This window comes from Lichenostomus cassidix, chromosome 4, assembly GCF_008360975.1.
Source record: "Lichenostomus cassidix isolate B80296 chromosome 4, HeHo_3.0, whole genome shotgun sequence".
In the NCBI taxonomy this organism is placed as follows: Eukaryota; Metazoa; Chordata; class Aves; order Passeriformes; family Meliphagidae; genus Lichenostomus; species Lichenostomus cassidix.
The window spans coordinates 25227281-25255226 of NC_139484.1; the positions used below are offsets into that span (position 1 = coordinate 25227281).

The 27946-nt window shown below is 34.8% G+C and overlaps 1 protein-coding gene across 3 annotated transcripts in view; it reads left to right on the forward strand.

The window, feature by feature from the left end:
• SEC24B (SEC24 homolog B, COPII component) overlaps positions 1-27767 on the forward strand; it is a 46912-nt gene extending 19145 nt beyond the window's left edge. For 2 of the 3 annotated variants that reach the window (XM_085058377.1, XM_085058378.1), the window contains 20 exons: positions 3252-3332; positions 5285-5466; positions 7017-7201; positions 8357-8459; positions 9323-9449; positions 10077-10186; positions 11120-11232; positions 12619-12737; positions 13133-13188; positions 13508-13714; positions 14096-14219; positions 14839-14997; positions 15419-15592; positions 16241-16351; positions 17572-17747; positions 19316-19453; positions 21567-21671; positions 22714-22806; positions 24272-24375; positions 25563-27767. In XM_085058377.1, the coding sequence (XP_084914503.1) occupies positions 3252-3332; positions 5285-5466; positions 7017-7201; positions 8357-8459; positions 9323-9449; positions 10077-10186; positions 11120-11232; positions 12619-12737; positions 13133-13188; positions 13508-13714; positions 14096-14219; positions 14839-14997; positions 15419-15592; positions 16241-16351; positions 17572-17747; positions 19316-19453; positions 21567-21671; positions 22714-22806; positions 24272-24375; positions 25563-25677 (2582 nt within the window). In that variant the 3' untranslated portion in view covers positions 25678-27767. Of the gene's footprint in view, positions 1-171; positions 277-3251; positions 3333-5284; positions 5467-7016; positions 7202-8356; positions 8460-9322; positions 9450-10076; positions 10187-11119; positions 11233-12618; positions 12738-13132; positions 13189-13507; positions 13715-14095; positions 14220-14838; positions 14998-15418; positions 15593-16240; positions 16352-17571; positions 17748-19315; positions 19454-21566; positions 21672-22713; positions 22807-24271; positions 24376-25562 lie in introns of all 3 variants that reach the window. The other variant, XM_085058376.1, reaches the window with a different exon arrangement.
• Positions 27768-27946: the final 179 nt, after the last annotated feature.

Below are 27946 nucleotides of genomic sequence, written 5' to 3' on the forward strand. Positions count from 1 at the left end.
CTGAACTAGCCCACTAAAAACTGCTTCTAGGGTTGTAGATTTAACTTTTTGCATGTTGGGATTTTCTCCAGAGCAGCTAATTTCTCTCACTTTTAATGCAATGATTTGTGACTTTCGTTTCTCATCTTTCCTGTCCGTCTGACTCTGATGTTTGTGCTTTCCACTTCACAGGCATGCAGTATGGTGGATATGTTAATAATCAAGCTAGCTCTGCACCAGCTCCCTTGTCATCAAGTTCAGATGATGAGGAAGAGGATGAGGAGGATGAGGAAGCAGGTTGGCTTTAGCTTTACACCAGTATCTTGTTCTCTTCCTACTCAAGGTTTTCTCCATATTTCCATCCCCTGAAACTTTCTCTTCCTTTAAGATGAAGCATTACTCTGACTCATCAAGTTAACTTGAAATTTCCCAGCTGTTACTAGTATACAAAAAGGACTTCAGTAGTGACCAACAAATGGGTCCTTTTTTGTCATATTAATATCAGATGTTTTATGAATGTAATAAAGTAATATTCACAACTTGCAACTCTCATATTTTTAATATTTTAATTTGCACTGAGTTCTAGCTGAAGGTAACTAGTTGTAGAACTTAGACTGATAATTGATCAAGTTAACCAACCAGAAGCCATTTGTATCAGTATATTAAACAGTGTTTACCTTGTTTCTCATTTTATGCATAAGGAACTCATACAATTACGGTAGTAAAGTAAATCCTGAGAGGTAGTAAGTGTGCTTTTTATGACAGTAAATCTCTGCTGGTTTTTTTCTTCTTCTAAAGTGTATATCTCAATGGTCAGGCACACAGGTTCAGTTCTAATCTGCTTGCTTTGTAGGAAGACTTACAAAGTTTGTTGATCATTCTTTTAAGAAGCAGTTTGTTCTAACTGATTGAATTGTTAAGTACTTGGTTGCAGGGATTCTGCCTGTTTTGTCAGAATTACCTGATTTTGTGAATTTAATGTTTTTCACCAGTTTAGTTTCTTGAAATACGGCAACTTTTTTCTTCAAACTTAGGGAAGTCTTTACTGTCTGCCTGAGTGGTAACAGTATAAAAAGCTTTTTGAGATAAACATTAGACTACTACTCTTGTTAATAGATGGAAGTAACAGCATATGCCTTGTGCTGATATACTACTGCCTGCTTTTAGTATTGATGGGGAATTGGAAACGTCTGTAGCTTTTTCTTTAGTTTTATAATTCATATTGTAACTAGTCAGAAAAAAATCAGTGCCATGTAGTTCATTTTTATTAAAATAATTAAATCATCACCTAGAATACTCTGAAAATAGTATAATGTATTCATAATAATTATATAAAGAATGGAACAAACCAATGATCACATCCAGTTTAAAATTAAGAACATTGTGTTGGGTTCATGTACAGAGATTTCAGTCAAAGGATGTTCATTGGAGTTTTTTACCAATTGTAACCTTTCTGTCCTTTGTACCCTAAACAAAGTTTCATACTCCCTACCATCATTCTCTCTCAAGTTCTGTACTTCGCTAAAACCTGTAGCCTTGGGGGTATCCTTGCATTTAAATGTATCTTGTGGAAAAGGGTGGAAGGGCACCCAGGCTTGATACGGAGGCTGCCTGATTAATATAGCAGTGTCCTGTTCATTGCCCGGTCACCAGGAGCTAATGCAAATCCTGAACAGATTTCAGTAGGCAGATTTCTAGCTCAGATTGTCACAGTGGTTTTATGAAGAACAGGTGCTGGAAATCTGGTTGCTTGTGTTTGTGTAACTTCTTAATTGTTTTTCTGACCTAACAAAAGTGTATTTTGACTTTTCTGTAGTAAGTCTTAGCAAAGCTTTAAAAGGCCCTAGTCCTGATCAGGGTAAGAAAAAAGTCATACATCTTGTTTCCTTCAGCTTCTAGAATAGAAAATAAAATCTTGCAATTACATTCTTTTATAACCTCCAGGATTGAAAAAAAAAAAGAAGATTTACAGTGAAAAGCTGAAAACTGAGATTATATGAATGTCACAGCATTAAATTTTCCTTTAAATAATAGATTATTGTTAGTGTTCTGGATTTTTAAATAGCTTTTCTATTTCTTAGTTGAATGCTTTAAAGGTAAAATGCTCAAAAATTATCTCTACTGTCAGGATGGTGCCATGGTATTGCTGTGTCCCAAATGTCAGTGATGTTATGTTTTCATATACAGGAGTCTCTTTACTTGGAAATCTCAAATGTTCAACCATTAAAGTTCTCCCTTGAAATGCTTTCAGCTTTGCACTGACTTTGGTCATGGTTGATCCCTCTGAGTAGAACAGTATTAGTGAATCTTTTGAATCTGTTCTGCCACAAAAATTATATATATAATTTTTGAGTTTTTTTCTTAGTACTTAAATAGACTCTTTCCTATCGCACTTCATGGCTTGGCATTTTAAGGAGCAGATACATCTAATCTTCTTGGCTCTTTTTTCTTTGGAAATTTATGTAAAATGGCATTGGAAGAGATTTTAAAATTTTTTGTTTGCAGTAGTTTTTACAATAAAATATTCACAATATGTTCAATAGGTTGAACGAAAAATTAAGTAATAAGAGTCTCGTCAGTACTAACAACTGTGTATGTGCTCATTGTGCTTCTTTGAGTCTGTCTAGTTAACTTGTGGTACTTATTTTTACATAGTTACTTTTTGCTTAGCTACTTTTGGCTGAGCCAAGAGTAATTGTTTATTCCAGCTGAAGCTGAGACCTCTTGTCAATGATAATGGAAAATAAAATCTTCCGATTGAGCGGAAAGCAAGCTGTGAATTGGAACAGTATAGAAGGGAGCGAAGAATTAAGTAATTGAGAGTTTGGCTTGAAGGTGGGGATGGTGGGTAATCACTGAAGACAATAGAAATCTTCTGTTTGCAGTTGTAAAGGAAGTCATGAATGGACTATCTTTAAAATATGCATGGCTTCAAATGATGTAGTATAGAAACAAGTTTTGGTGTAAAAGAAAAATATTTATTTCAAGAAACAACTTTTTTCATTGTTTTTGTCTTTTTTCCGTTGATCTCTCTTGCTGTTTGTTGGGCATGTGTTTGCTTGGTTTTAATATCATATTGATTAGACTTTCTCCCTCTCCTCTTTACAGTGGTAATAGTTTTCAAGTCTTAGGGCTGAAGTGGTGTGGGTTTTTTCCAGGATCTTTCTTGACAGTTTCTTACAAAGGTTTAAAAAAAAAAAATCTCAGTCTCTTATTTATCAAAAGTTTGCCATTTTTGACATACCTAAAGTTAAAATATTTTCCTTCCCTAGCACTTGATAGTTCCTCTACTACAAGCAGTGCCTCTCCTGTTCTGAACAATTATGATGCCCTGGAAGGAGGTGGCTATCCAGGTAAGCAGTTTGTTTAGGATTGTTTGTTTAGGTACTTAAATGTGTTTTTTTATTATTTCTGATGTTGTTTATTGTTAATTAACAAGTAGATGAAAGGCAGTGCCTATGAAAGGAGCAGAGGAAATCATCAGAGAAAACATGCATGCCTTTTTTAATCATTTTCCACAGTTTTAACACTGCAGTTCATATAAGCATTTAATAAAACTTCCCTGAATCATGTCATACTTCCCATTGTAGTATTGAGGGTAGTGCTGAAAATATGCAAAGTGTGAAAGCAGCATCTTTTTCTAGATTATCCTGTATGCCTGATTGTGTTGTTGACATTAGGAGCTGGTAATAGTGGCTGACACATTACAGAAGTTTTGGGAGATCAACAATATCAGCTTGCAGAGATGCTTGGATCACGTTATTTTCTGCTATTTTTCTTCATTTAAAGAAAATGGCTGCTATTTTGCTTACTCCTAGCTCTAAAAATATCAGGACTGTCAGATTGGTTCTAAATGAGCCTACTGGCTGACTGTCTTGGTCTTAAAATCTGTAGAGCTGCCATATTGAAAGCAAGTGGAAAAGATGCTTTTCAAAGTATTGTAGTCAGTATTTGAAATGATAATTGGATTAATTTGGAGGGCCTGCCCTTCTGGCTCTTTTGCCTTGTTCTGGCCCCTGAAAGTGTCACAGTAGTTTGCTTTAGTTTGATGGGTTCCTGATTAAAGTGAGATGTCTCTCACTTAAAAAGCTGATACTGTTATCCACATAGAGTCTAGCAGGAGTACAAATTCTAACTTCTGGCTTGATAATTACCCATTTTGATTCTGCTGAAGGCATATTGTAAAACTAACTGGTTCCTTCTTTTTTTCCTTAAAGATAAACAGTGTCAACATTAAGTTTCTTATTTGTTTGGGTTGGTGGTTTTTTGGGTTTTTTTGTTTGGTTTGGTTTTTTTTTGGGGGTTGGGTTGGTGAGTTGTTTTTTCTGGTGTGGTGGTTTTTCGTTTGTTTGGTTTGGTTTGGGGTTTTTTTTGTCGTTTTCTTTGGTTGGTTGGTTTCTGTTGGGTTTTTGGGTTTTTTTTCTTGTTTGTTTTGGGGCTTTTTTTGTTTGGTTTTGTTTTTCTAATTGTTTTGTTGAGGATTTTTCCCCTGATGGCGTGTTCATGCCAAAAATAGTCTCTTGGCAGTTGGTTTCTTGAGTGCTTTATTTCTTTGTTTGCACTTTTCTCAGTGGAATTTACCAAGCTTTAATTCTTCTAAAACTTAATTCACATTTGTAGATGTTTCTAAAAAGTAGTTTCATCTCTTTTCAGCTATTAAATTCACTGTGGATTTAGGTCTATGTCTTAGTTTCAATTTGACCTTTAAAAATAGTGGAACTAAACTGTGCTGGAGGGGGATGTACAAGAGAAACTTGCATCAGTTACAAACTTCAAAAATACCATGCTTAGTTTCTCCTCTACCATTTATGACTACTGTCAAAACATAAGGCTAAGCCAACTGAACCATTCTTAACTGTAGACACAGCTTTCCATGAGGTAATTGTAGTATCATAGAATGATTCTAGTCATTCAGAAGTGGTACAGGTGAGACTAAGCATGAATGGTCTCTTTTGGGGTTTATATCAAATGTATATATTGGAATGAAATGCAGTTCTAAGGGTTTATTCTTTTTTTATTCAATTGAAATAGTTTTGGTTTTTTTTAGTTGCCTCTATTTGTAAAGTTACTTTTTGTTTGTAGTGACACAAGTCTTTGGTCATCTTTCCATATACATTGTCTTTGTCATTACTATTGAAGTAACCTACCTTGCTAATTTCTTTTTTCAGTGCAGAAAAATAACTTGATGGATAATGAAAAAACTTGAGTGGAAATTTTGTTTGTAAAGCATTTAGGAATTTACGTTTAAATTAAGAAGGAAATAATAAGGTATACAATACCTGTGGCATTTGTTCTGTCCTTCCAGAGACACGTTCTGTGACCAGCAGCCCAGTTCCTGCTCCATCAGCCCTCCAAACATCAAAAGCTTCTAAGCCCTTTGGTTATGGATATCCAGCACTGCAGCCTGGCTACCAAAATGCAACACCGCCTACTCCTGTGCAGCCCAGTAATCCAGGACACCATCCTGGTTTTCAGCACTATCCACAGGCTTGTATTTTTAATTTTAAAATTACTTCATGAAGTGACTTCTTGGGAACACTGTTTTCTGCATGATATATTTCCTCTTTATTTTCATACCTCCTATTTTTATAATTTCTGAGACAATAAATTTTAGGTATAATATTGATGCCATAGCTTTGGTTCTAAACTTATTGGAAGGCTTTTGAATGAAAATTTTAAGTGTGCCTCCAAGTAGTTCAGCTTAACAAGTTTGCTTCACCAGTTAGTAGCAACCTCCACAGAGTTTGGTGTTTGAAAGAGCTGGACTTTATTGATAGTAAACCATGAAGAAGCATAATGAAGTATTTGATCAGCATCTACCAGAGCACTACTATAGCCTGTGCTCTCAAGCTATCTAATATGAGATATCATAAGCTACCTTATGAGCAAGGCATGGCATAGGGTTCAGATAAAAGAGCTCTGCAGAGCATGTGTTGGGTGTGTGTAGTGGAGCAGGCTGCCTGCATCTGCTCTGTTTTCCTGGTAAAAGAGAGCACCCAACACCCAAGAAACTCTGTACAATTACCTGATTCCTGTTGTACATGTGAACACCCCAAAGAAGAGCCAGACACTGAGGCCAGACACAAATGCTGAAGTGCAGAGAAATGAATGTGTGAAGGGGTCTAGAAAAAGAAGCTGATACACAAATGCTGCTCTCTGAAATAAGGGCCAGCTCACAAAGATAGTGAAACTGCTGTGGGAGGTGATCAAAATTCCTTACTGCATATAATATCCAGGAACACTTTCAGTGTCACGACATAATGTAAAATGTGACTTGGAAGAAATGTTTCACTTAATTTTATTTTCTTTTAATTGAAAGGGTTGGCTTCATCTTTACTATAATGCGACACGGAGTTAAGCTCTTTTCAGGAGCACACAGTAAAAGAACAGCAGTTGCTTCAAGTGAATTCTGGTTGGACATATAAGGAGAAAATTGTTCAGGATGGGAGTGGGGAAGCACTAGAACAGATTGTGCTGTGAAATTGTCAATCCTTAGATATTTTTAAAACAGCTGGTCAAGTCTATATGAGCAACCTAAACTAACTTTGAAGTTAGCCTTGCTTGAGCAAGGGGTTAGACTACCAGACTTCAAAGGTGCCTTCCAACCTAACCGTCTCTTCTGTGGTGTTTTGTTTTAATTTAAAAATGAATACTTAAATGCTGTGTCTGTAACTAGGAAAAGTTTACTGTAACAGAAGTTAAATTGCAGAGAAGAGTGGGAGAGAAATTGTGTCAGCCTTTTTTAGTAACCTGTTTTCTTATGCCTGGAGAGATTGAAGGATTATGTGTGACTTCCAGTGTTGATTTATGTAATGAATTTCAATTTTGTCCAATGATACATATTTGGAAGGTGTGTCTTAGCATTTTTAAATTTCTACAGTATGACTCTCTTTTTGTTTGTCTGGGCTTACTACTAACAGCTGCTGTATCTTTTTTTTAATAAGTGTCTGGAAGGGAGGGGACTATTAGAAGATTGAAGGTTGTTATTTTAACATGATTGAATGTTTACCTGTTTGTCATGCTCTTACCTTTTTCAGCAATATCCAGGTGTGAACCAGCTGTCCTCTTCCTTAGGAGGATTAAGTCTACAGCATTCTCAGCAGCCAGAAAGTTTGAGACCAGTAAACCTTACACATGATAGAAATATTTTACCGGTGTCTTCAGTTCCAGCACCTGTGCCTAACTTGAATTCTGATCTTAGGAAATTAAACTGCAGTCCAGAGTAAGTTTACTCTGTCTGGGACAGTGTCTTACATTTTTCAGTGGGCAATAATTACTTAAAGTTTCAAAAAGTATGTAAACTGACTTCTGACTTTAAATCTTAGTCATGAGCTAATAAAACCCTTTCCAGTTGAAAATAAGTTTATCCTCTGAATCCTTACAAAGATATTGAAACTGTCCTGCATCAGAGTACATTATATGCAGTGTGAGTGTAGCTTGTTTCTTAATATTTTAAGAATTTTGCTTTATCTTCACTTTGTTTTACCCATTTTAAAACAAAAGGCCTTTTAATAAATACCCTAATGTTATTCACTATGTTTCATGGAATATTTTTGTAATATTTCATAGGATTTTTTCCACAAATGTATTATGATTGTCCGTGAATACATTTAGTAAATTATATTTTACTATTGTGGTTCTGCAGTCATACATCCTTTTACCTCTAATTACCATTATCAGCTATCCCAAGTCAAGTGCAGCTAAGTACAAATCAAAGTGCTATTCCCCAAAGATTTTATTTGTAATTCCAAAATAAATATTCTTCATTACCCCAAAGCAACTCAGCATCCTTACTGCTGTAGCGACAGTGCATGGTCCCACTAGAAAAGAGAAATCAGAAAACTGAGGGCCTAGAAATCATTCTTAGGTTTGGAACACTTTGGACAGCATTATTTGTGCATTGGGCTTTTTTGTGTCCCTCCATGTTACCCAAAACAAAAGGTTTTGACTCTCAGTATTTGGGATCCTTTTCTACTGTTTTTTTAATGTAAATATGACATTCTGAGAGCTAGTAAATAATGTGTTGCTTCTGTAATTCCTTCACTGGAAAAATCTTTGTAATGAGCAGAAAAATACATAGTTTTCATTGAGTTTTGTACCTAGAGCAGTTCTGTTTCTTGATTGCAAGTTAGTTTTGGTGTACTTGCATTGCTGAACTACTAAACTGGGAAGCAGGGGAGTATTTTTTTTTTTTGTTTGTTTCTTTAGGAAGACTTTTTTAAAATCTTTTTGCGTTTGTTTTTTTTTTTAATTAAATCATCTTTGTAAAACATAGGATTTCTCAAATTTCTGAGTTCCGTAAAATCAGGTGTGAACACAGTATTTTCAACATCTTTTAAAATTTCATTTTCAACATAATATTTCTATTTCCTTCCAGCTCATTTCGATGTACATTGACAAATATTCCACAGACACAGGCTTTGTTAAACAAAGCTAAACTCCCTTTGGGTTTGTTGCTGCATCCCTTCAGGGACCTAACGGTAAAGTATCTTAGTTTTTTTAGTGTGTTTATTTAATATATGCATTTATTATGTTTTCATTCAAACAATAAAAAAATGAACTCAAAGTCTTAAATTTAACAGAAGTACCAAAAAATTGTTTGGGACTTAAAGAGGAGGAGAGGGAAAAAACTGAAATTGCTACTTTGTTGAAATTCATAACAGAGAAGCTTTGGAGAAGTCCTTCAAAATTCTTTTCTTCTTGTTGGAAATCTTTGCTTGCCTGTAGTTCTCTGCAGAATTACTGCTCTGTGTGTTGGGCTTACAGCTGTCAGATACCTTTTGAAAAGGTGTTTACAGAGCTCTTCTGAAGAGAGGTGCTCAGTTTGAATGTGCAACTGGCCTGATAATTGCTGTCAATGGAATGTAAGCACAATATAAGATTGAGGCTATGTTCAGAACTGTGCAGCAATCCTCTCCATCTAATTTATTAGCATTTATGTAAAAAGGTGAATAACTGCCTGGTATAACTTATTTTTATAAAATGTGTGTTCTCTCTGTAAGGTTTGCTGTCTGTCATATTTCATATTTAGTTGCTCAAAGTTGTCCTATCTTTCATAATTCCTTTTGCCATAGTAGTGATTTAATTACATTTAAGATCTTACTGCATCTTTGGTTTTGAGATTAGATTAAGACAATAATTACAGGTTATTTCTTTTGATTATAACAGGGGGGTTGTTTTTAATAGGCAGTATAATTATACTATGAAAACCAATTAAACAACTAAAAGGAAAGATGATGGAAAATGTAGTCTTATGAAGCTTTTATGAACTGTACTGCAAAGGGATGTTTTCCATAAAATGTATTATATACCTTTGTGACAGCTTTTCATTGTTTCTTTTTAGCAATTACCAGTAATAACATCAAGCACAATAGTGAGATGCAGATCCTGCAGGACTTACATCAACCCTTTTGTTTCTTTCATTGATCAAAGGCGGTGGAAATGCAACCTGTGCTATAGAGTTAATGATGGTAAGTGACTGTAGCAGGAAATGCTTGTGTTTATAGAATCTCTTTCAAGTATTTGCATCTTATCAGTCCATGGGATACTTTAGATTGAAATGTAGACTAAAGTGACAGTGTTCTTATGACCCAGAGATTTTAAAAAACATCTTAAGTCAGATGTGCTGTGTCTTTTCTTGAAGTAAAAGATTGTTGTGCGATCTTCTGGGAGATGAAGAAAATGTATTCATATTATGCTGATTACTTGTATAATGAAATCAGCTAATCCCACTGAGCACTGCTGCAATATGCAAATGGAAACATGATGACAGCTACAACTGCAATCCAGGCCAGAGGTCCTGAGAAACAGTACTGATTGCTGCTTGTTGTGAAATGCTCTACTTTCATTGCTGTTTATAGTTGGAGATATATTGTTGTTTGAAATAAACCTTTTCTTTCCAATTACTTAACTTTGTTAAAGATACGCTTGAGATATTTGAAATGTTCTTTTGTTTTATGTATCCTTAACGTGAATTTTTTGCTGTTGCAATAATTGAAATGTGCCCACATTACTTTGCTTGTAGCTGCAATAATGGTTTTATTTGATTTGCTGACGAAAATATAATCTGTATTTGGGGGGGAATTTTTTTTTAATAGTTCCTGAAGAATTTATGTATAATCCTCTGACACGGTCTTATGGAGAGCCTCACAAGCGGCCAGAGGTGCAAAATTCTACAGTGGAATTTATTGCTTCCTCAGACTATATGGTAAAAAAAAGTTTTCATGGTAACTTCAACAGGAATTGCATATTAATGTAATAGTTCTTGAAATTAATGTTGCATATTGCTCCAGTGGTGTGTATTAATTTTCCTGTGAAGCTCCTGTTAACCCCAAAGAACAGTTAAAATCATGTTTTGAGTTTTGGCTGATGTAAACAGCCAGAAGCTTTTCAGCTAAAGGTAATTCAATGTGTGTTGTCATCCAGAGTAGTTTAATGTGGCACAATCAGGTTTGAATCTAATGCAACCTAATTTCTGCCTTTCTCCCTCATTTTTAGGAGGTTTTGAAAGGCTGGTAATGGAATAATGAGCAAATTAGCTCAGCTTCAAATTTCTAGTTAGTGACTGTCAACAAATGATTCTTACTAGGAGTCAGCTTGCAATTGCTGTGATGCTGGTCCTATCTGCCTGGGAAAAGGCCTAGTTCATAATGACATTATTAGCAGCAGCAAAAATAAATTGTTCTCTTGTCTTTGAATTAAAACATTGTGGCAGAAACATATACCAGCAAATAAACAGAGCTTGTTACACAGGTGGGGAAAAGATGTAGGTAGAATGCTTGAATCCTGTTTAATGGATCACGTTGTCAATGTACTGAAAGAACAGTGGAATTTAGAAGATGGAAGTGCATATCTTTCATCATGTTGAGTTGACTCTTAGAAGGAGGGACTTAAATACCCTTCTCTTCTCTGATGTATAACACTGTATATTTATTACAAATGGCAGTTATTAACCACTGGGGATTGTGGTTAAGTCTATCCACATATTGCTCAGTAAATTACTTTTATTGCATAATGTATACTTTTCATTTTTTTAAGTACTCCCTTTTCCCACTGCCCTTTCTAATGACTAATCACTTTTAACGTTTCTTTGAATATGATTTTTGAGTGTTTTTTATTTTTATTTTTTTTTACTTTGTAGCTTCGTCCTCCTCAGCCTGCGGTATATTTATTTGTTTTAGATGTGTCTCATAATGCAGTGGAGGCTGGATATTTGACAATACTCTGCCAGTCATTGCTGGAAAACCTAGACAAGTAAGAGTATAAATAACCTTTGCAAAACAGCTAACATGTTGTTACAAAGAATAGTAACTTCAAATTTTGAAGGAAATTTCAAAGTGTCTAAACATTCTATCCCTAAAGGGCAGAAGTTCCATTGCCTGGAATTTCTTCCCTGCATGTGTATCTGCATATAATTTACTTACTTATCTGCAAAGCATATTTACCTGTAACTTCTAGCAACATGTTGATTGTACAAAGATTTTTATATTCCATTCTTCTCCCCTGCCAAGACCAACAAAAATAATAAATCACAGAGGTTGAATTGTTTGGTTCTTGTGCTGAAATGTCTGAGGTGCTGCAAACTGTAGTGGTGTAACTACAAGTGTGAGACTGCCTAGGTGAATTGTGTTGTCAGTTTAGTTTTTTTAGCTCACACTTACTGAGATCTGCCTGTGCCAATTGCTGTCTGCTTCCATTTTTGTATTGATACAGCATGTGTGGGATTGTTGGTGGTGCTTTTTGAGCGAGGGTTAATAACCTTCACTGTGCTCATTCCTTTTGACAACTAATCCTGTGGAGGTCTTGCCTTGAAATTTCCTTTTTACAAGTTTTTCTTGGGGAACTTGGTTTTCTCATAAAGAAATCAACATGAACAATAAAAATCTTCACTTCCATGTTTTGGTTCAGTCTTTCTTTGTTCCATTTTTATGGCTAGTTTGTCAACAGATTCTCAGAAACATGCTTAATTATTTTAGGAAAATCCATTAAATCCCATGCAAAGTCTACAGGAGAATCAGTGTGTCTGCTTAGTTTATATACCCAAATGGTAACAACAATATTTGCCTCTATTACTTTTGGTCACTGTCATGGTTTTCAGCACTTCATGATGTTTTTTATATTTTATTTGAGAAATCCCATGTAGTCTTTAATTTTGTATTTTTAATGCCATACATTGAAATATGGTCCTCATGAGAAATAAGTATGTTGCATTGTAGAGACATTGGGTTTTGGTTTAGAGGTATAAGTACTCTGCAACTACATTAGTGAATGGGGGTTCTGAATTAGGGAAGAGCAGAGTGCAGTGGTTTTTATTAAAGAACTGAGAAGGCTGCCTTCTTTCATGTGTCAGTGTCATATTTAAATGAACCTATTAAGTTCTCTCTTGGAGCAAAACCATCAGTATGTTAGTGAGTGCTTATCTGTAACACTTGGTCTTATAAACAGTATCATTACCCCAGGTTTTCAGAAAATGTTGAGGGAATATTACTAGTATTCATGTTTCAGGTCTTCCTTCTTATGTTATCCCTTCACTTCTTTACATATGAACTGAGTTTCTGCTAACATCAGCAGGAGCCTTGAGTATCTGTATGTCTTGAGAGAGAGATTTAGGGCTTAATAGTTTATTTTTTAATGCTTCAGGCTGCCTGGAGATTCAAGAACAAGAATAGGGTTCATAACGTTTGACAGCACTGTTCAGTTTTACAACTTGCAAGAAGGTTTATCACAGCCTCAGATGCTGATTGTCTCAGATATTGATGGTAAGTAAAAAGAAAATGGAAGCTGAATTTTTGAGAACCTATTATTTATTTTTTCCTAGAACAAAGGTTAGAATCTCTCAACTCTTTGGTATTAGTTGAGAATTTACTCAATTTGAATAGAATTTGAATAACTCAATTGAGTTATTGAATGAGAATATTTTTTTGAAAAACAGTCTTGCACTAACTACAGAGTAGGTGGTGTTTAAAATATGAGATTCAAAAGTTCATTTTGCTTTGAATAAGACAAGCTTTGTATAGATTGTATAACTCTGTAACACACGTTAGAAAAGTAAACTGTTTCATGGTGTGTGTAGCAGGGGGCAGTGAAATATTTTGTTCTATTTTAGTGTTCTCTTTTTCTTTAATAAAATGTTTATTTTCTGTTCTCTCTACAGATATTTTCTTACCTACACCAGATAGTTTACTTGTAAATCTCCATGAAAGCAAAGAGGTATGGTTGCTCAAAATACATCATTAAATTTAAGATGTTAAATATTCAAAGTAGATGTTCCTGTTTAACTTTGAATTCAAGGTTATCTTCATAATGTAGTTCCAGTGCTAGTTTTAATTATGGAAGTATTACGTGTTGTTTCTTTGATACACCATAGCTTTTAAAAACTACAGCTTTGTTTTCTTTAGTGTGTTAAAATTAAACTGAAATATTTGGTACCAATTCTGCCACTTAAGTCATGGCATTCCAGCTTTTTAGAAACAGTAGAAAATCTCAAGCTTGCAAAATCTCATAAAACATCTTTCAATCTGTTCTGCAGCTTATAAAAGATCTTCTGAATGCGTTACCAAATATGTTCACCAATACAAGAGAAACACACAGTGCATTGGGCCCTGCTCTTCAGGCTGCATTTAAACTGATGTCTCCAACGGGTGGTCGGATCTCTGTGTTTCAAACTCAGTTACCATCTTTGGGAGCAGGGCTTTTGCATTCCAGAGAAGATCCCAATCAAAGGTCAAGCACAAAGGTAAAAAACTTCCCTTACTACTCATTGCAAGAGACTAAAGATTGGCCATGTCTTTCTGACTTGCATAGTTCTGCAGATCAGTGTTTGGTCTTTGTTTATAGGAGTTCACTAAATTTTAATTATATCTGTGTTTATGCACTTAAGATCACTAGTTTATACATGTGTATGTGGTATTACTTGTTTTGAAGTGCAGGAGCTGTCTTTTGGCCTTTGGTTCATAATTTTTCTTGGCAAGCAAAAGAAGCTGCAAATATTTGCAACTCAGTTACTACTGAGATGTATGTTACTCAGATGCTGCTGAATAGTATGTCTTTGCTTTCATGAAGTATGAAAAGCATGATTGTTGTCTTAACTCTTTGCTGTATGATTTATTCAATAAAGGTGGTCCAGCATCTTGGTCCAGCAACAGACTTTTACAAGAAGTTGGCACTGGACTGCTCCGGCCAGCAGACTGCGGTGGATTTATTTCTCTTAAGTTCACAGTATTCTGATCTTGCCTCTCTTGGTAAGGAGTTCATCATTCCCTCTTTCTGTGCTGTTGTCTCTCTTCAGAAGGACAGGGTACCTCAGGAATTCTGAAATCATGTAATTATTTTAGCACTTATGTAATTGCAGCTCATGTTGCAAAGGAATTGACCTTGAAGTTGATGGAAGAACAGAAGTATTACATTGGTCATATCAGACAACTTATTTTAGGATTTCAAAGTTTTAAATGAGAAGTATTCTCCTGCTCAGGAACAGGAAACAGAAACATGGCAAGGAATAAATGAAGTATAATTATAGGGGTAGAACAGAGTTTTCGTCTTCTAGTAATTATCCAAGATGTGTATCTGCACACACTTGCTTTTGCCTCTACGCCATTAGATACTTCTGCAGGCACTTCGGTCTTAGCTGTCAAAGGCAGAGTGCTTACTGAGCTTGCTGTAGAATTAGGTCATTATGTACTGGGGTGATGAATTTCTGTCTTCAGTGGCCTCAGTCTGGGCCAGTTCTCATTGTCTCACAGTTGTGGGTGATATTAAGAAGATGAACATAGATATGGCTTGTGGAAGTCTTGACGTGATTTTTATGTCCTGACTTCACATTAGTTGTACTTCTTAACTATAACTTTTCTTACTTCACAGCTTGCATGTCCAAGTATTCTGCTGGATGCATCTATTACTATCCATCTTTTCATCGTACCCATAATCCTGCTCAGGCTGAAAAATTGCAAAAAGACCTGAAAAGATACCTTACAAGAAAGATTGGATTTGAAGCAGTTATGCGCATAAGATGTACAAAAGGTATGTCTTAATTACTAATTCATATGGAAAGGTTGGTGTTTGTTAGTGATCATTTTGAATGTGCGTCTTCAGCAACATTAAATTGAATGTTCTTTCTCTGTCTTTGAAGAGTAAATTACCTTCTTTATGTTAAGTTAGCTTTTGCTGTTTGTTTTTTTTGTTTGTCTTTTTGGTTGATGGTATCATCTCACTGTAAGTTGACGTGTAGTGTATAAGGGCATCATTCACTTTGGAGTGTTCAGAATTGAACATGAACTCTACAGGATCATGCTGAAACATCTAATGATTCATGGAATTGGTTCTACATGATAGAATTTTTACTGTTTTCTTAAACCTAGCCTCAGAGGTGTGGGTTTTAGTTACTGGTAAGTGTTTTCCATGCTGTTTTAACCTCACTCTGAATTATTTAATCTGGTTCTAGGTCTTTCAATACACACTTTCCATGGGAATTTTTTTGTACGATCTACTGATTTACTGTCCCTTGCCAATGTCAATCCTGATGCTGGATTTGCAGTACAAATGTCCATAGAGGAAAGTCTGACTGACACATCTTTGGTTTGTTTTCAAACAGCTCTTTTGTATACTTCCAGCAAAGGTAAATAAATTCAAATTAATTGGTCAGTGGGCTTTTTGTTTCTTTTTATAATGTAATGTTTGTGTAGTTAGTTCTACAGCTTTTTGCTGTGCTCTATAATCTAAGATGATCTTGTCAGAGCTAGTAAGTCTACTTAGTAGTTAATCACATAATGAAAATCCCTGTAAACACTGTTTTGATGGGAAAATTTTATTTCCATCTGACATAGTGCTGATTCAGCAAGACTCTTTTACTTACAAGTCTGGCCATTGTTACAAGCAGTAACATGTTTGGCAGGCACTTTGTCCAAATACACAGACTTGTGATGGATTGGAATGAGTTGCTACTACCTTGGGTGAGCATAAAGAATGGCAGCTAATTTCTGTGGTGGAAGATCCCACAAAATTTTGGGATGTATGTCAGCGTACTACATTTGTAAGATCAGGACACTTATTGTGGATGTTGCTAGTTTGTTTTACCTGTTTGTGCTGCTTTAGAGCAGAATTTGAACAGGTTGAGACCAGAATGGGAGACACTGTTGCAGCAATTTCGTGACTGCTATGTTTTCTAGAATGGATGCATCTTAGGTGGGAGGAAATGCTGGCTATAATGACTGAATTTGTTTACTTCTACCAGGAGAGAATGCATAATGATTTCCACTTCTCTTAGGTGAACGTCGAATTCGAGTGCACACACTTTGCTTGCCCGTAGTGAGTTCCCTGTCTGATGTGTATGCAGGAGCAGATGTACAAGCAGTCGTGTGCCTCTTGGCAAACATGGGTGAGTACAGACCAGGAAGATTGAAATGGGTTTTTGAGTGTTCCTAATTTTACCAGCCATTTAAAAGAAGTAGTGAACTGAGCCTGGATATACAAAAAAGATTGGAGTGCAGCACACTGAAGCCTGAGAGTGTAAAAGATGACATAATCAAAGATGCTGAAACTGTGAACTGAAATATTCCTTGTTCTGAATACTTACTTGACTTTAATCTTTTAAAAGGAGCCGTCTTACCTTGTTCTCTGTAAAGGACAATGAATCATAATATACTTGGATCAGAACTCTCATTTTTGTATCATCACCATTGTTGCTGTACAGTCAAACTTAAACCATGTAGGATTACTTAAGAAACGGAGTGCTTCAGTTTAGTGAGTTGCTGGAGACTAAAAGGGAGCTTCTGGCAACAGCGTATCTGAGATGCTGGTTTTCTGTCCTATGCTTTTGCTGCCTGGTTGACGATTCTTACTATCCCTTGCTTGTGGGTCATAAGTAGCTATTTCATAGACTGAGCTCTTCTGTTAAATGTCTGTGACTCTGTGCAGCATTTTAGTATATTTTTATGTTAATTAACATGTTGTATGTTAATAGTGAAATCAATTAGAAGAAATAAATAGTAGTACTATACCTCTTGGGGTTGGAGCTAGATGATCTTTAAGGTCCCTTCCAACCGAAACCCCATTCTGTGATCTCCTCTTAAATACACATTCAGTCCAGCAGGTGGCTTCCTCCACCTAGAGGATTTGCAGCCCTTGCTCAGCAGAGAAAGATGAAGCTGCATTTACACTAATCACAATTATGCCACTGAAGTAATGGAAGAAATTTCTTGAAGGAGGGGGGGAATTCAAAATTAATTGCTGCAAATCTTACCTTGGAAGTTGGGCAACAGAATATCAACGATAGCTAAGTTGTCTGTATAAAGTTCAAAACAGGGTTTATATTTAGACTCAACTATATATGACTGCTTAAAAAATTTCTTTTAATTCTCCAAGACTACAAACTATGAAGCCAAAATTAACTGCACTATATTTTTCAGCATCGTGAAAGAGAGTTTCTGTGTGGATAGTCATCTAATTTACTCCTGAAAAAAATTGGGACCACAGATGTGGTTTGGGGGACTTTTTTAATCTCAAAACATAACCCAGAAGTGCAACTAAAATTTTCAAAATTCAAGGGAATGAGTGAGGCCATCTCTAGTAACTTCCTCTATCCTTGTAACCCAACAGCTGTGGATCGCTCAGTTTCATCCAGTCTCGCAGATGCAAGAGATGCCTTAGTCAATGCTGTGGTGGATTCCTTGGCAGCATACATGTCAACTGCTTCAAATCTGCAGCAGTCCATGCTGATAGCACCAAATTCCCTCAAGCTCTTTCCACTCTATATTTTGGCTCTTCTCAAACAGGTATGTATCATCAAGTGGATTATTGTTTGATATTTTAGTTCATTGTTCCATTTGAGCAGTTCTTCAGTTCTAGGTCAGCCAATGTCTGAACTTCTCTAAAATTATGAAAACTGGTTTATCTTTATGCTGACAGGAATTTAATGTAGAAGATTACTATAATAGCTTACTTCAAATTTTTAATGTCTGAGCCATTTATTAGTTTACTTGATTCTTATGTTTTGTCTTACATTGTTTTACAATGAAAATAAATACTTAATTTACAATTAGTATTGCTCAGATTTTGGCAGCTAATTGGTGTAGCCCATAAAGATTGTTGGAAACTGCTTATTAGTACTTTTTCATTCTTATTTTATAAAGCAAAAAATAAGTATTTTTCAATACATATTTTTTGTACTTTAAAATTCAAAGAAGAAAAATGAGTTTCCATGGTGATATGGTGAAATCTATTACAGAAACTCAAGTGATATAGCTGAAAGTTCACATAAAAGTAATTACTACTTTTGTTTTTTTAATGATATCTTTGTTTGGATTACTAAACATCATACTTATAAGGAGAGAGCTTCCTACAGGGTTTTGTTATGAATAAATCTCATAGCTTAAAGATTTTCATGTCTGACAGTTCTTGGTTCTCTTAGGATGAATAAACCTTTATATAAGTTTTGTTAGAGATCTAACGATATTATTTTCTTTAGCTTAGTGATTACTTCAATCTCTAATACACTGATAATGATTTTTTGATGCTGCATAACAAATGCAGTTAATGGTAGGGAAAAAGATTATTTATTATCAAGAAGATCTGTGTAAAAGACAGAAATAGGAGTGGCTGAGAAGTTGTTTAGGTTTGGTTTTTTTATCTTTATTAACAATAATTAAACCCGGAATTTAGAGAAACCAAAACCAAAATACTTGTGGCAGCCAGGGAGGAGTGATGTACTTGGCTTTGTTGTAGAAGTGAATATGAACTTTGATTATAGGAATAGTCTCCATTGAGTCAGAATATAATGTTTATTTTCACTGTGTTGCTTCTCACAGCAATTGTTTACCATTTGCTTCTAAAGGAGATATGAGAAATTCAGTAGGGAAGAGTTATAAAGAATTTTATCCTATGAGAGCCTAGTTTCTGCTATAAAACATGAATGTTTCCCTTCCAAAGCTTTTCCTTAACATTAAATCCATACTATTCTAAAATCAGAGTTAATCTTGTACACTGTAAGTATATTGCCTGAACTCTATTTTTCTCATATCTTTCCTGTGATGGCTTGCATTGGTGAGTTTCACAGACCAGTAGCATTTGTCAAGAATAGAAGTGAAAAATGCTGGCCCAACTGCATGCAGATTTTAGACAAACTGAGGGAGAAATTTATTCTCCTTCATCAGTAAAGAGGGACAGTGGATTACATTTTTAAAATATTTTGCTCAAGCTCTATGATTAAGATTCTATCAGTAAGATACATTTCTTTACAAAAGCTTTGCCACCTTTGCTCAACACTTTGAAAAGTCTGAAATTCACCCTTACATGTGACATAAAATACGGGATTTGTTTGAGTAGTAACATTGTTCTCTTGCAGAAAGCCTTCAGAACAGGCACAAGTACACGCTTGGATGATCGTGTCTATGCAATGTGCCAGATGAAGAGCCAGCCTCTTGTTCATTTGATGAAGATGATACATCCCAACTTGTACAGAATAGACAAGTTGACTGATGAGGTAATGTATGAAGCCTGGTTATAGCATTTTCTAGTTTTAATGGCCTGTTGAACTTGGTGTTGTGCTGCAGTAATTTTATGTGATTGTAATATAGACGGAGCAGTTTCTTTAAGTTATAAAAAAGTCAAGAAAAACATTTTCAAGTTTTGAGTTGCAAGTACAGTAGTGTGGTAGGAGCACAACTGTTGTTTTCCCTTATCTTGTTCCAATGATCACAGTAATTCCACATTTTTTTATTATACAAAGAAAGTAAAGAAAACAGTATGTATTGGAAACATCTTCAGTGTGTTTTTATTATGTAGAACTGGCTGGGGTAAATGGGTGTAGAAGATCTGATGGATGATTCAGGGTCTTATATACAGAAATCAGATATAGTTACCTGCATTAACAACCTTCCAGTGGTTTCTCAGACTGAAGTGGATAAAAAAGGGTTGTACTTCTAGATGGTTATGATCAGACTGGGAAAGTACTTCATATATGAAACCAGGTTTTATTAATTCATCTTTTACAGATGAAGCCTAGGAAATGGATGCATTTTTTTAATAGTAGAAAGCAATATGGGATTTTGTTTAAGGTCAAAGTTAATTATAATTGCAAAAATAAGGGAGTTTATAAGTAAGATTTTACAAGTTTTTTAGTGCCTAGTTTTGGAAAAATATATGTAGGAGCTTGTTTCTGAGTGACCAAGATTATATGGTAAACTGAATAGTTTTTGTGGCAGTGGTATTGTGCAGCACAACCTCTGAGCTGTTTGTAGTCCTGAAGTTCCTTTTAAGGTATTTCATGAACTCAAATAGGTGAGTCTAAACTCAGTATACTTCAGTGGAATTGATTAGTTACTCTTTTTATACTCCACCCCTCCCAGTCTTTGAGATGCCAACTTCAACTATTCTTGTTAAATTCTTTTTGTGGCACTTAGATTGAAACACTGTGTTCAGTGTGCTTGTGCTCTAAAGAATCAGCAGTGTCTTTAGGAGATCCAGTTTTATTAGCAAAGGTTTTCAGTTCAGTTATTTCAAGGAGAATAATACAAAAATTAGGGCTTATTTTACCTACTGAAATTAATTGACAAACCAGATTTTAAATCATAACAGAATGCTAACCTCTCATTTAGAACTACTTCAGTTTAAAGTATTTGTGACAAAAGCTGCTCTTTACTTTCTTGTTTCTTTAAAAAACTCTGTGATATGTTACGTAATTATTTTAAAATGTTTTTCCTGGTTTTACTTTCTCTTAACACTTGATTCTTGAGAGTATTGAGTAAAGCCTGGAACTTTCCCAAGTGGAATTCAGTTGCTTGATTTTCATAATTATGTATAAATCCCCAAAAGCTGCTATGAATGAATTCTTTTAAGTAGTAATTTTTTAAATAATCTTTTACTACATGGATATGTGCTTAGTCAGTAGAGTGTTTTTTCCCTATATTATTTGCAGAATGCTTCAGGGATTCTTGAGATACCTGGCCTGGTTTTGTATTGGAGGGGCAAGCTCCTTTAGTCTGAAAATACTGCGGAGTTGGGTTCATTTTTTTTTAGTATTGTTTTTGGTTGGTTTATTGCTGGGGAGGAAGGTGGGGTATTTTTAAATAATGTCAGTGCAAACAGCCAAATTCTTTAAATCAGATCAGTCATAGTGCTCTGTGGACAAACCCAAGGATCACTTCAAGCAGGATGTGCCCTGAGGGGACTCTGTTATTTGAATGCGGTAAAATACTGAACCCTTCCTTATAGGGAGTAGAATTTGATGGTTTTCTGCTCTTGCAACATTTCTAGTGAAATTGAATGCAATAAAAAAAAAACAATAGAAGTTGTTTGTAGAAAACTTAAGTGTCAACACTAGAATTTCTTTTGAAATGTTGACATCTGTAGCATCAGAAATGTTACATAAGCAACTTAAATTAACTTGCGTTATGATGTTTTAAGGCATTAAAGTAGCCTTTCAGATAAGTAACATTCTAGAACGGTTTGTACATAAACATTTTAGGCTTAACATAGTATTTTGTTATATGAGAATCCTCAAAATTTTATTAGAGATTAACACTGTTTTTTTCTGTTTTGTTTTACCTTTAATGGTAAAATTCTAGTCTTATTGAGTATTGGTTTTTTTGTTACAGAGTACAATACATGTAAATGACAGAGTTGTTCCTCAGCCACCTCTTCAGAAGTTGTCTGCAGAGAAATTGACAAGAGAAGGAGCTTTTCTTATGGATTGTGGTTCAGTAAGTTAAAATTTTACACATTCTTTTTTTAAAAATTTTTAAGGGAGGACAAAAAGTTAATGCCTGCTGTGTTATTAAAACCAGTCAGCTCTCAGCAATAATACTGTTGTGAATCAGCATTCCAGGTAACCTGGTGGTAATCTCTGTTCCAGTGAAAAGCTTTCATATTTTGATCTGAGAAGTATCTTTGAGGCTATAGAGGTTGATTGATTTTTTTTTTTTCGTTTAAGACTGATCACAATATACCTAGAGCTCACATCAAGGTGTTTTCTCTGGAATTAATATATTTTTATTTTCCGAAACTTCTTTTAATGGCTGTTAAATTGCATAGTACTAGAGTGTTTAACGAAACACTTGATGCAGGAACATTCTCAGTTACACACAAAGAGTGGGTCTATGATTTGTGACCTGTGTTAAGAGTTGCAGGTGTGAGGGGATTGGAGAATGAACAAAATCTGTAGATACACCTTAAAGTATTTGTAGAAATTGCACAAAAACACACTCAATTGGATAAAGCATTATGCTCTACCAGTGGCAATATAGAAGGTGCTTTAAACCTGAGTTCAGGGCCAAATATGAATATGAAACTAGCTTTTGTCTCCAGACCTCTGAAATAATTACTACAATAAGCTTTGATAACTGATGCTTTACTACAACTTGTTTAGATTGGGAAGTCAGTGTGCAGTAACCAGCAGAGTGCTGTGACTGCAAATAATTTGAGGGTTTTCTTTTGAGGAGGTAACGTGGGAAGTTACTGCATTAACTGTTCCATTTTAAATGTGTCCTGCAACCTCATTCTTTGTGTATTTGAATTCTACCTATATATATATGATGATCTTCCTCTGAGTATTACCAGTGTACTGATTTTTGACACGCTTACTTATGGATATAGACATCTATGTATGAAGTGCAACTGGAGCACTCAAGTGATTCGTTTGCATGAAAGTTACTATTCTGTTATTATTCCTGTTACATCACCACTTACCTGTTTCTCTAAAATGTATGCAGGGCCTTTACTAAAACTGATTCTGATATCTTACAGATTTTTTACCTTTGGATTGGAAAAAACTGTGATAACAACTTCATAAAAGATGTCCTTGGATACCCCAACTATGCATCAGTGCCACAGAAAATGGTAGGCATTTTAATGAGTTGAGCTGTATTGTGCTTACACGTAGAATATGTATTTAATCTATGTATTTCTGCATTTTCAGTTATTAATTATGTAACTATGAGTTAGACTGGGATTTTTTAAATTAGGTACCTTCTAACTGCTTGTCAGCTTCGTAGGAGCAAGATAGAAGTTGTCAGATATCTTCAAGGAAAGAATGTGAATATGTAAATTTTAGCATTCATGAAGTGCCAAACAGTTGCTCTATAACCTAACTGCTCTTATAATTTTAATGGAAGTACATGTGCACTCACAAGAACAGGAAGTAATTTCACAGGATGAATATAAAAATTATCTATTCAGATGTGTTAGTGGTTAAGACTATTTTATTGATGCTGTAGTTTTCAGAAGCCATGTATTCTCTGAATCTGGTGTAAGATACCATGTCTGTGGTATGACACAATAGGCCTGTAAGTAAGTGTAAGAATTAAGTTTTGCTCAGCTTCCAAGCCTTGACTCAATGTTAAAAAGAGAGACTTTTAGCTATTAGAACATCAAAGACCCTTGGATGTGTGTTTTGGTGAGGAGGTTTTTATATTAAACTGTACCTATAGCCTAGTGAAACAGAGCAGCAATTAAAGAGAAGTCTCTGCTTCAGTGAGTAGTGATTCCATAATGTCAACAATTGGCAGGTAAGGATGGACCCTTTCAAGACACTCCAGGAAAGTTCAGAATCAAATGGTTACATCCAGGTGGTACCAAAAATATATTAGTATAGAAACACACAGGTGGATATTTTCTGCTTATGGTTGCATAGTATCAAGGAGAAAAGTCACAAAAACACGTTAAGAGTGGCAAGCTATAAGACTATGATAAAACTGGACTGCTTGTTCAGAGTTTTGTATTTTGCATGTATTAGCAATTTAAAACTGTCCCCTATGACTAGTAATATTGTGGTCAATAAATTGACCAGTAAATGATGGTAATATTAGTTAATAGAGTTTCCAGGAAGAACTTGGATAAAGGAGGGATGATAATTAAGTCTTTTTAAATCTATTTTTTCATCTTATTCCCTAAACAAATAGTCCACTAGCATCTCTCCATTGATACTTACCTAAAATTCAGATTTCACTTCTTGTTTCTTCAGTAGTGCAAAGTGCAACATGTAGAAACTTGATTGTCAGAGGAAGATACAGGCAAGAAGACTGCAAAAGCAGCATTTTGAAAAGACGACCTTGCTGTCTAAAATCTTTTGCCCTTCAAACACAGTTTAAGTTAAAGATGTACTCCTTCCTAGATGGGAGTGCACCACAGATACTATGAAATATTGCCCTTTAAGCTGAAGAAAAACATCTGTGTATGTAAATACATGATTGGTAATTTCTTAATAGAAGTTGTGGCTTTACTCATGTTATGACTTTCAGGATCTATTTTTTTAAATAGTTTTGATAATAAAAGGCGGTGGTTTCTTTTAATTACCTTCAACCAGACACAGCTTCCTGAGGTGGATGCACCTTCTTCAGAAAGGACCCGATCTTTTATATCTTGGCTTAGAGATAGTAGACCTTTAAGTCCAGTTCTTCAAGTAATAAAGTAAGTATTTCTGTTATGTGCTGTGTTGTTACTAGCAACTTGTACTTACAATTTCTAATTGAGACTGATGAAAAGTGAGTATATTGTCTTGGAAGAAACTGAGTAACATTATCTTCCCAGCTGCTACAATGCTGTTATCTAAAACTGTCTAATGATAAAGGTTATCCTTGAATCTAGTGTAAATTCAGTTGCTGATAGTTTTATTGGTAGGAATTAGTTGCATATATTTATTTTAGGAGTATACTAAACTGCAGTGGATGTCCTTATGATCAGTGGTGTTAACCAGGTTAAATTTCTGGTATAGCTTTTATAATTTCATTATATGCATATAAAAAAGATTTAAGTTAGTAATCTGTACATGGTTTAATAATTATATGTATTTGTTGCCAAAATTCGGACAGCAGTTGATTTATGATAGATGAGGCAAGTTCTGAAGCCTTTTCAAGCCATGACCTGCTTAAGGAGGTTTAAATTCTATGAAATTATTATACTTGAGATTATATTTCACTTGTAGAGTACTCCTTTTACTGAGCTGGATGGGAGATCACTTTTTACAGAGTAAGATGACTTGCTCAGAGAAATTATGCTGAAATACATGAAGCTCATGAGCTGTTGGCTTTGTGACTGCTGCTTGAGTTGCAAGAAGTTCTGAGAGCCTGTAAGGAATATGAGAGCTTCTGCTGCATGCTGCACATTACCAGAACAGAGGACTGTGTCACAGCAGATTTTCATAGGGGCAATAATTTTGAATACTAGGTCTTTGACATGTTTACCTTTACTATTCTGTTGCTAAGTAAGAAAGTGTGGGGAGGAGATTGAGATTACATGTAAACAGAGATGTAATTTTTGCATTTTTTCACTGTCACCAGCACATTTTTTAGCTTCAAAAACAAAAGAATTTTTACATTTCCTTTTTTGTGTTTCTACAAGATATTTTAAGTGCTGTATTTCACCTGCTTTTCCACCATTTTATATACTTTAAAAGATACTGTTGTTTGATTCTGTATTGCAAACTTCAAGTTTTTTTTCTAGACTTCAAATTATTTGCAATTGTAGTATCTTTGGACTGCATTTATATTCCAAATTACAGTAAGCAATTCATTAGAACTTACCCCTCTGTTTAAATTTGAAGTAGATTTTTTTGCTCAAAGTTTGATTTTGCTCAATACCTTCATTTTTTCTTTCAGAGATGAGAACCCTGCCAAAACAGAATTTTTTCAGCATTTAATTGAGGATCGGACAGAAGCAGCTTTCTCGTATTATGAATTCCTACTTAATATTCAACAGCAAATTTGTAAGTGACCAAGGAATAGGTAGAGGAAAAAGTCTGACTTCAGACAGAAGCATGGGCCAAGAGAAGCATATGAGAAGTTACAGAAGTGGATGCTTGTTCTTCACAATATACAGTGACCAGCACTGTTTTGGAAGCTTTACAGCTAAAGGAGTATACATTTCCAAAAGAACTTTGCCAATTTCCTTTGGTCTAAAAGTGCTACGAGTGATGAAGCTGTTTCACTAGTAAACTTTAAAATTGGTTTGTACACGTTTCCAGTTGTGCAGCAGTATGGTGCTCTGTTTATTGCAAGCTGGTGAATTTATGTAGCTATGTGGGATGATATTTCTTAACAAAATGTACAATTAAGTAAAGCCTTTTTTCTTACATTTATTATAGTAGCCTTTCCAGATCCAAATCCTTAACAGAGATGTCAAAGGGCAGTGATGTATGTTGGTTGTTTATATGAATTTCTTTTTAAAAGGAATGATATTTACTAAAGACTTCAGCAAATTCCCTGTGAAAGTTGTAGAGTTTCAGTAAAGTAAATCAATTGTAGAAATAAAATATATAATGTACATAAGTATTACATTTGTAAAGAAAATGTAAAAAATGTAACTAAAAAAAAGACCTAGCTCGGTGTGCAGAATTGTTGAGTGCTTGATGATGATGAATTGTTTTGTCCCAGGCTAGACAATGAAGTTGACTATTAAAACATGATAAAAAACGTATCAGTGTAGAAGGAATACAGCTGCTGCTTCTGTTAATTTTAGGTGAATTTATTTATGATTGGCTCACTAATTAAAATATTTTGCTTTATCATGTGGTTTTATATTTATGCAACTATTATCAAATTTTAGCTAAACTCTTACTGAACTGAATATTGAAGAGAACATGTTTACCACCTTATTTCACAGACCTGTGGAAGGGAGGAGAGAACACTGCATAATCTGAAATTAGCTTTGATATAGAGTTCCTAAACCCCTTCTTATGTATTATCCTAAAGCAGGCATATCTGTTAACCTTGTTTTGCATTTTGTAACTACTATAGTCTTGGTCCAGATTTCTGTAACTTGTGTTGTCTGCCATTTAGAGTAAGTGTGGGTAATCACTCACACTTGAAGATTTGAATTCTGCTGTGATCTAAAGAAAAACAAGAAGGGATGTAAGAATTAATTACCTTACATCAGTGAAAGTAAAGGCTTTAAAATGACAAAATTCAAAATGTAATCATACTTGCATATTTCAGAAACCTTGTTCTTGCTAATGTTTTGGTAACTCGATGGTTTGGGCTTTTTGATAGATTTATGACAGATTTTTTTAATTTGGTTGTTAAGAGTTGGGATGGTTTTGTTTGGCTTTTTTTTTTTTAGAGACACACTAGAATTAATGCATAAAGCACAATCACTCATACTTAGTCTTCTTATCTTTGTTTATCTCTTTGGTTTAATGAAATGTGACTACAATGGAAGAATTGGGTACAAAAAAGTTAATTATAATTAGTATGATTACAATTTAATGTAGCCTTGAAAATGCTAACATTGTATTTTAACTGCTATAGCCCCTGAATCAAATAGCCAAGGAGAAAATGTACTAGCTATGGTTTGCAAGTGCTTTAAAAGCTACAACAGCTAAATTGCGCAAAGTAGTATTACTCTGCATGTTAGCACAAACTCATTGTTTGGAGAAGTTACCTTATAAGTTATATTTGTGTGTTGTCCTTAACTAAATGTGTTTAAGTTACCCAAAGAATTACATGAGAGAAACCTTCCATTTAGTAAATTAATTTATCATGTAATAAATGTCTGAGGCAATGCTGAATGTTGTCCCGAAATCAGACCTTCAGGATTTCAGTGCTTGTTTGTAAATTAATGTGCATTGGGTGAAAGCTAAGTGCTGCTAAAGAGTGGGGCATCTTAAAAACCGTTTGTATTTGCAAAGATGAGACGAGCATGTTAGCATTTTAAATGCTCCATGACAGATGCTTCTGATTTGTGAGTTTGGTATTGTTATCTGGGAACATGTTATGCCATGATTAATTGCAACATATTCTGTAAAATCATTTCTTAAAGCTTTATTCTTCTAGTATAGTTTTTGTATATAAAAAGTATGAAAAGTACATCTTGAGAGCTATTTGTTCAGTAAAATTACTGCACAGCACAGAGAATATAGTTATTTTTAATTAATTATAGAGCACATGTCCATTCTGACTGATACTGGGTTTAAATTTTAAAAAGACAGTCTCATGAAAATATCTTGAATTTGAAGCAGCTCAGGATTCAGGGTACTGATTTTAGT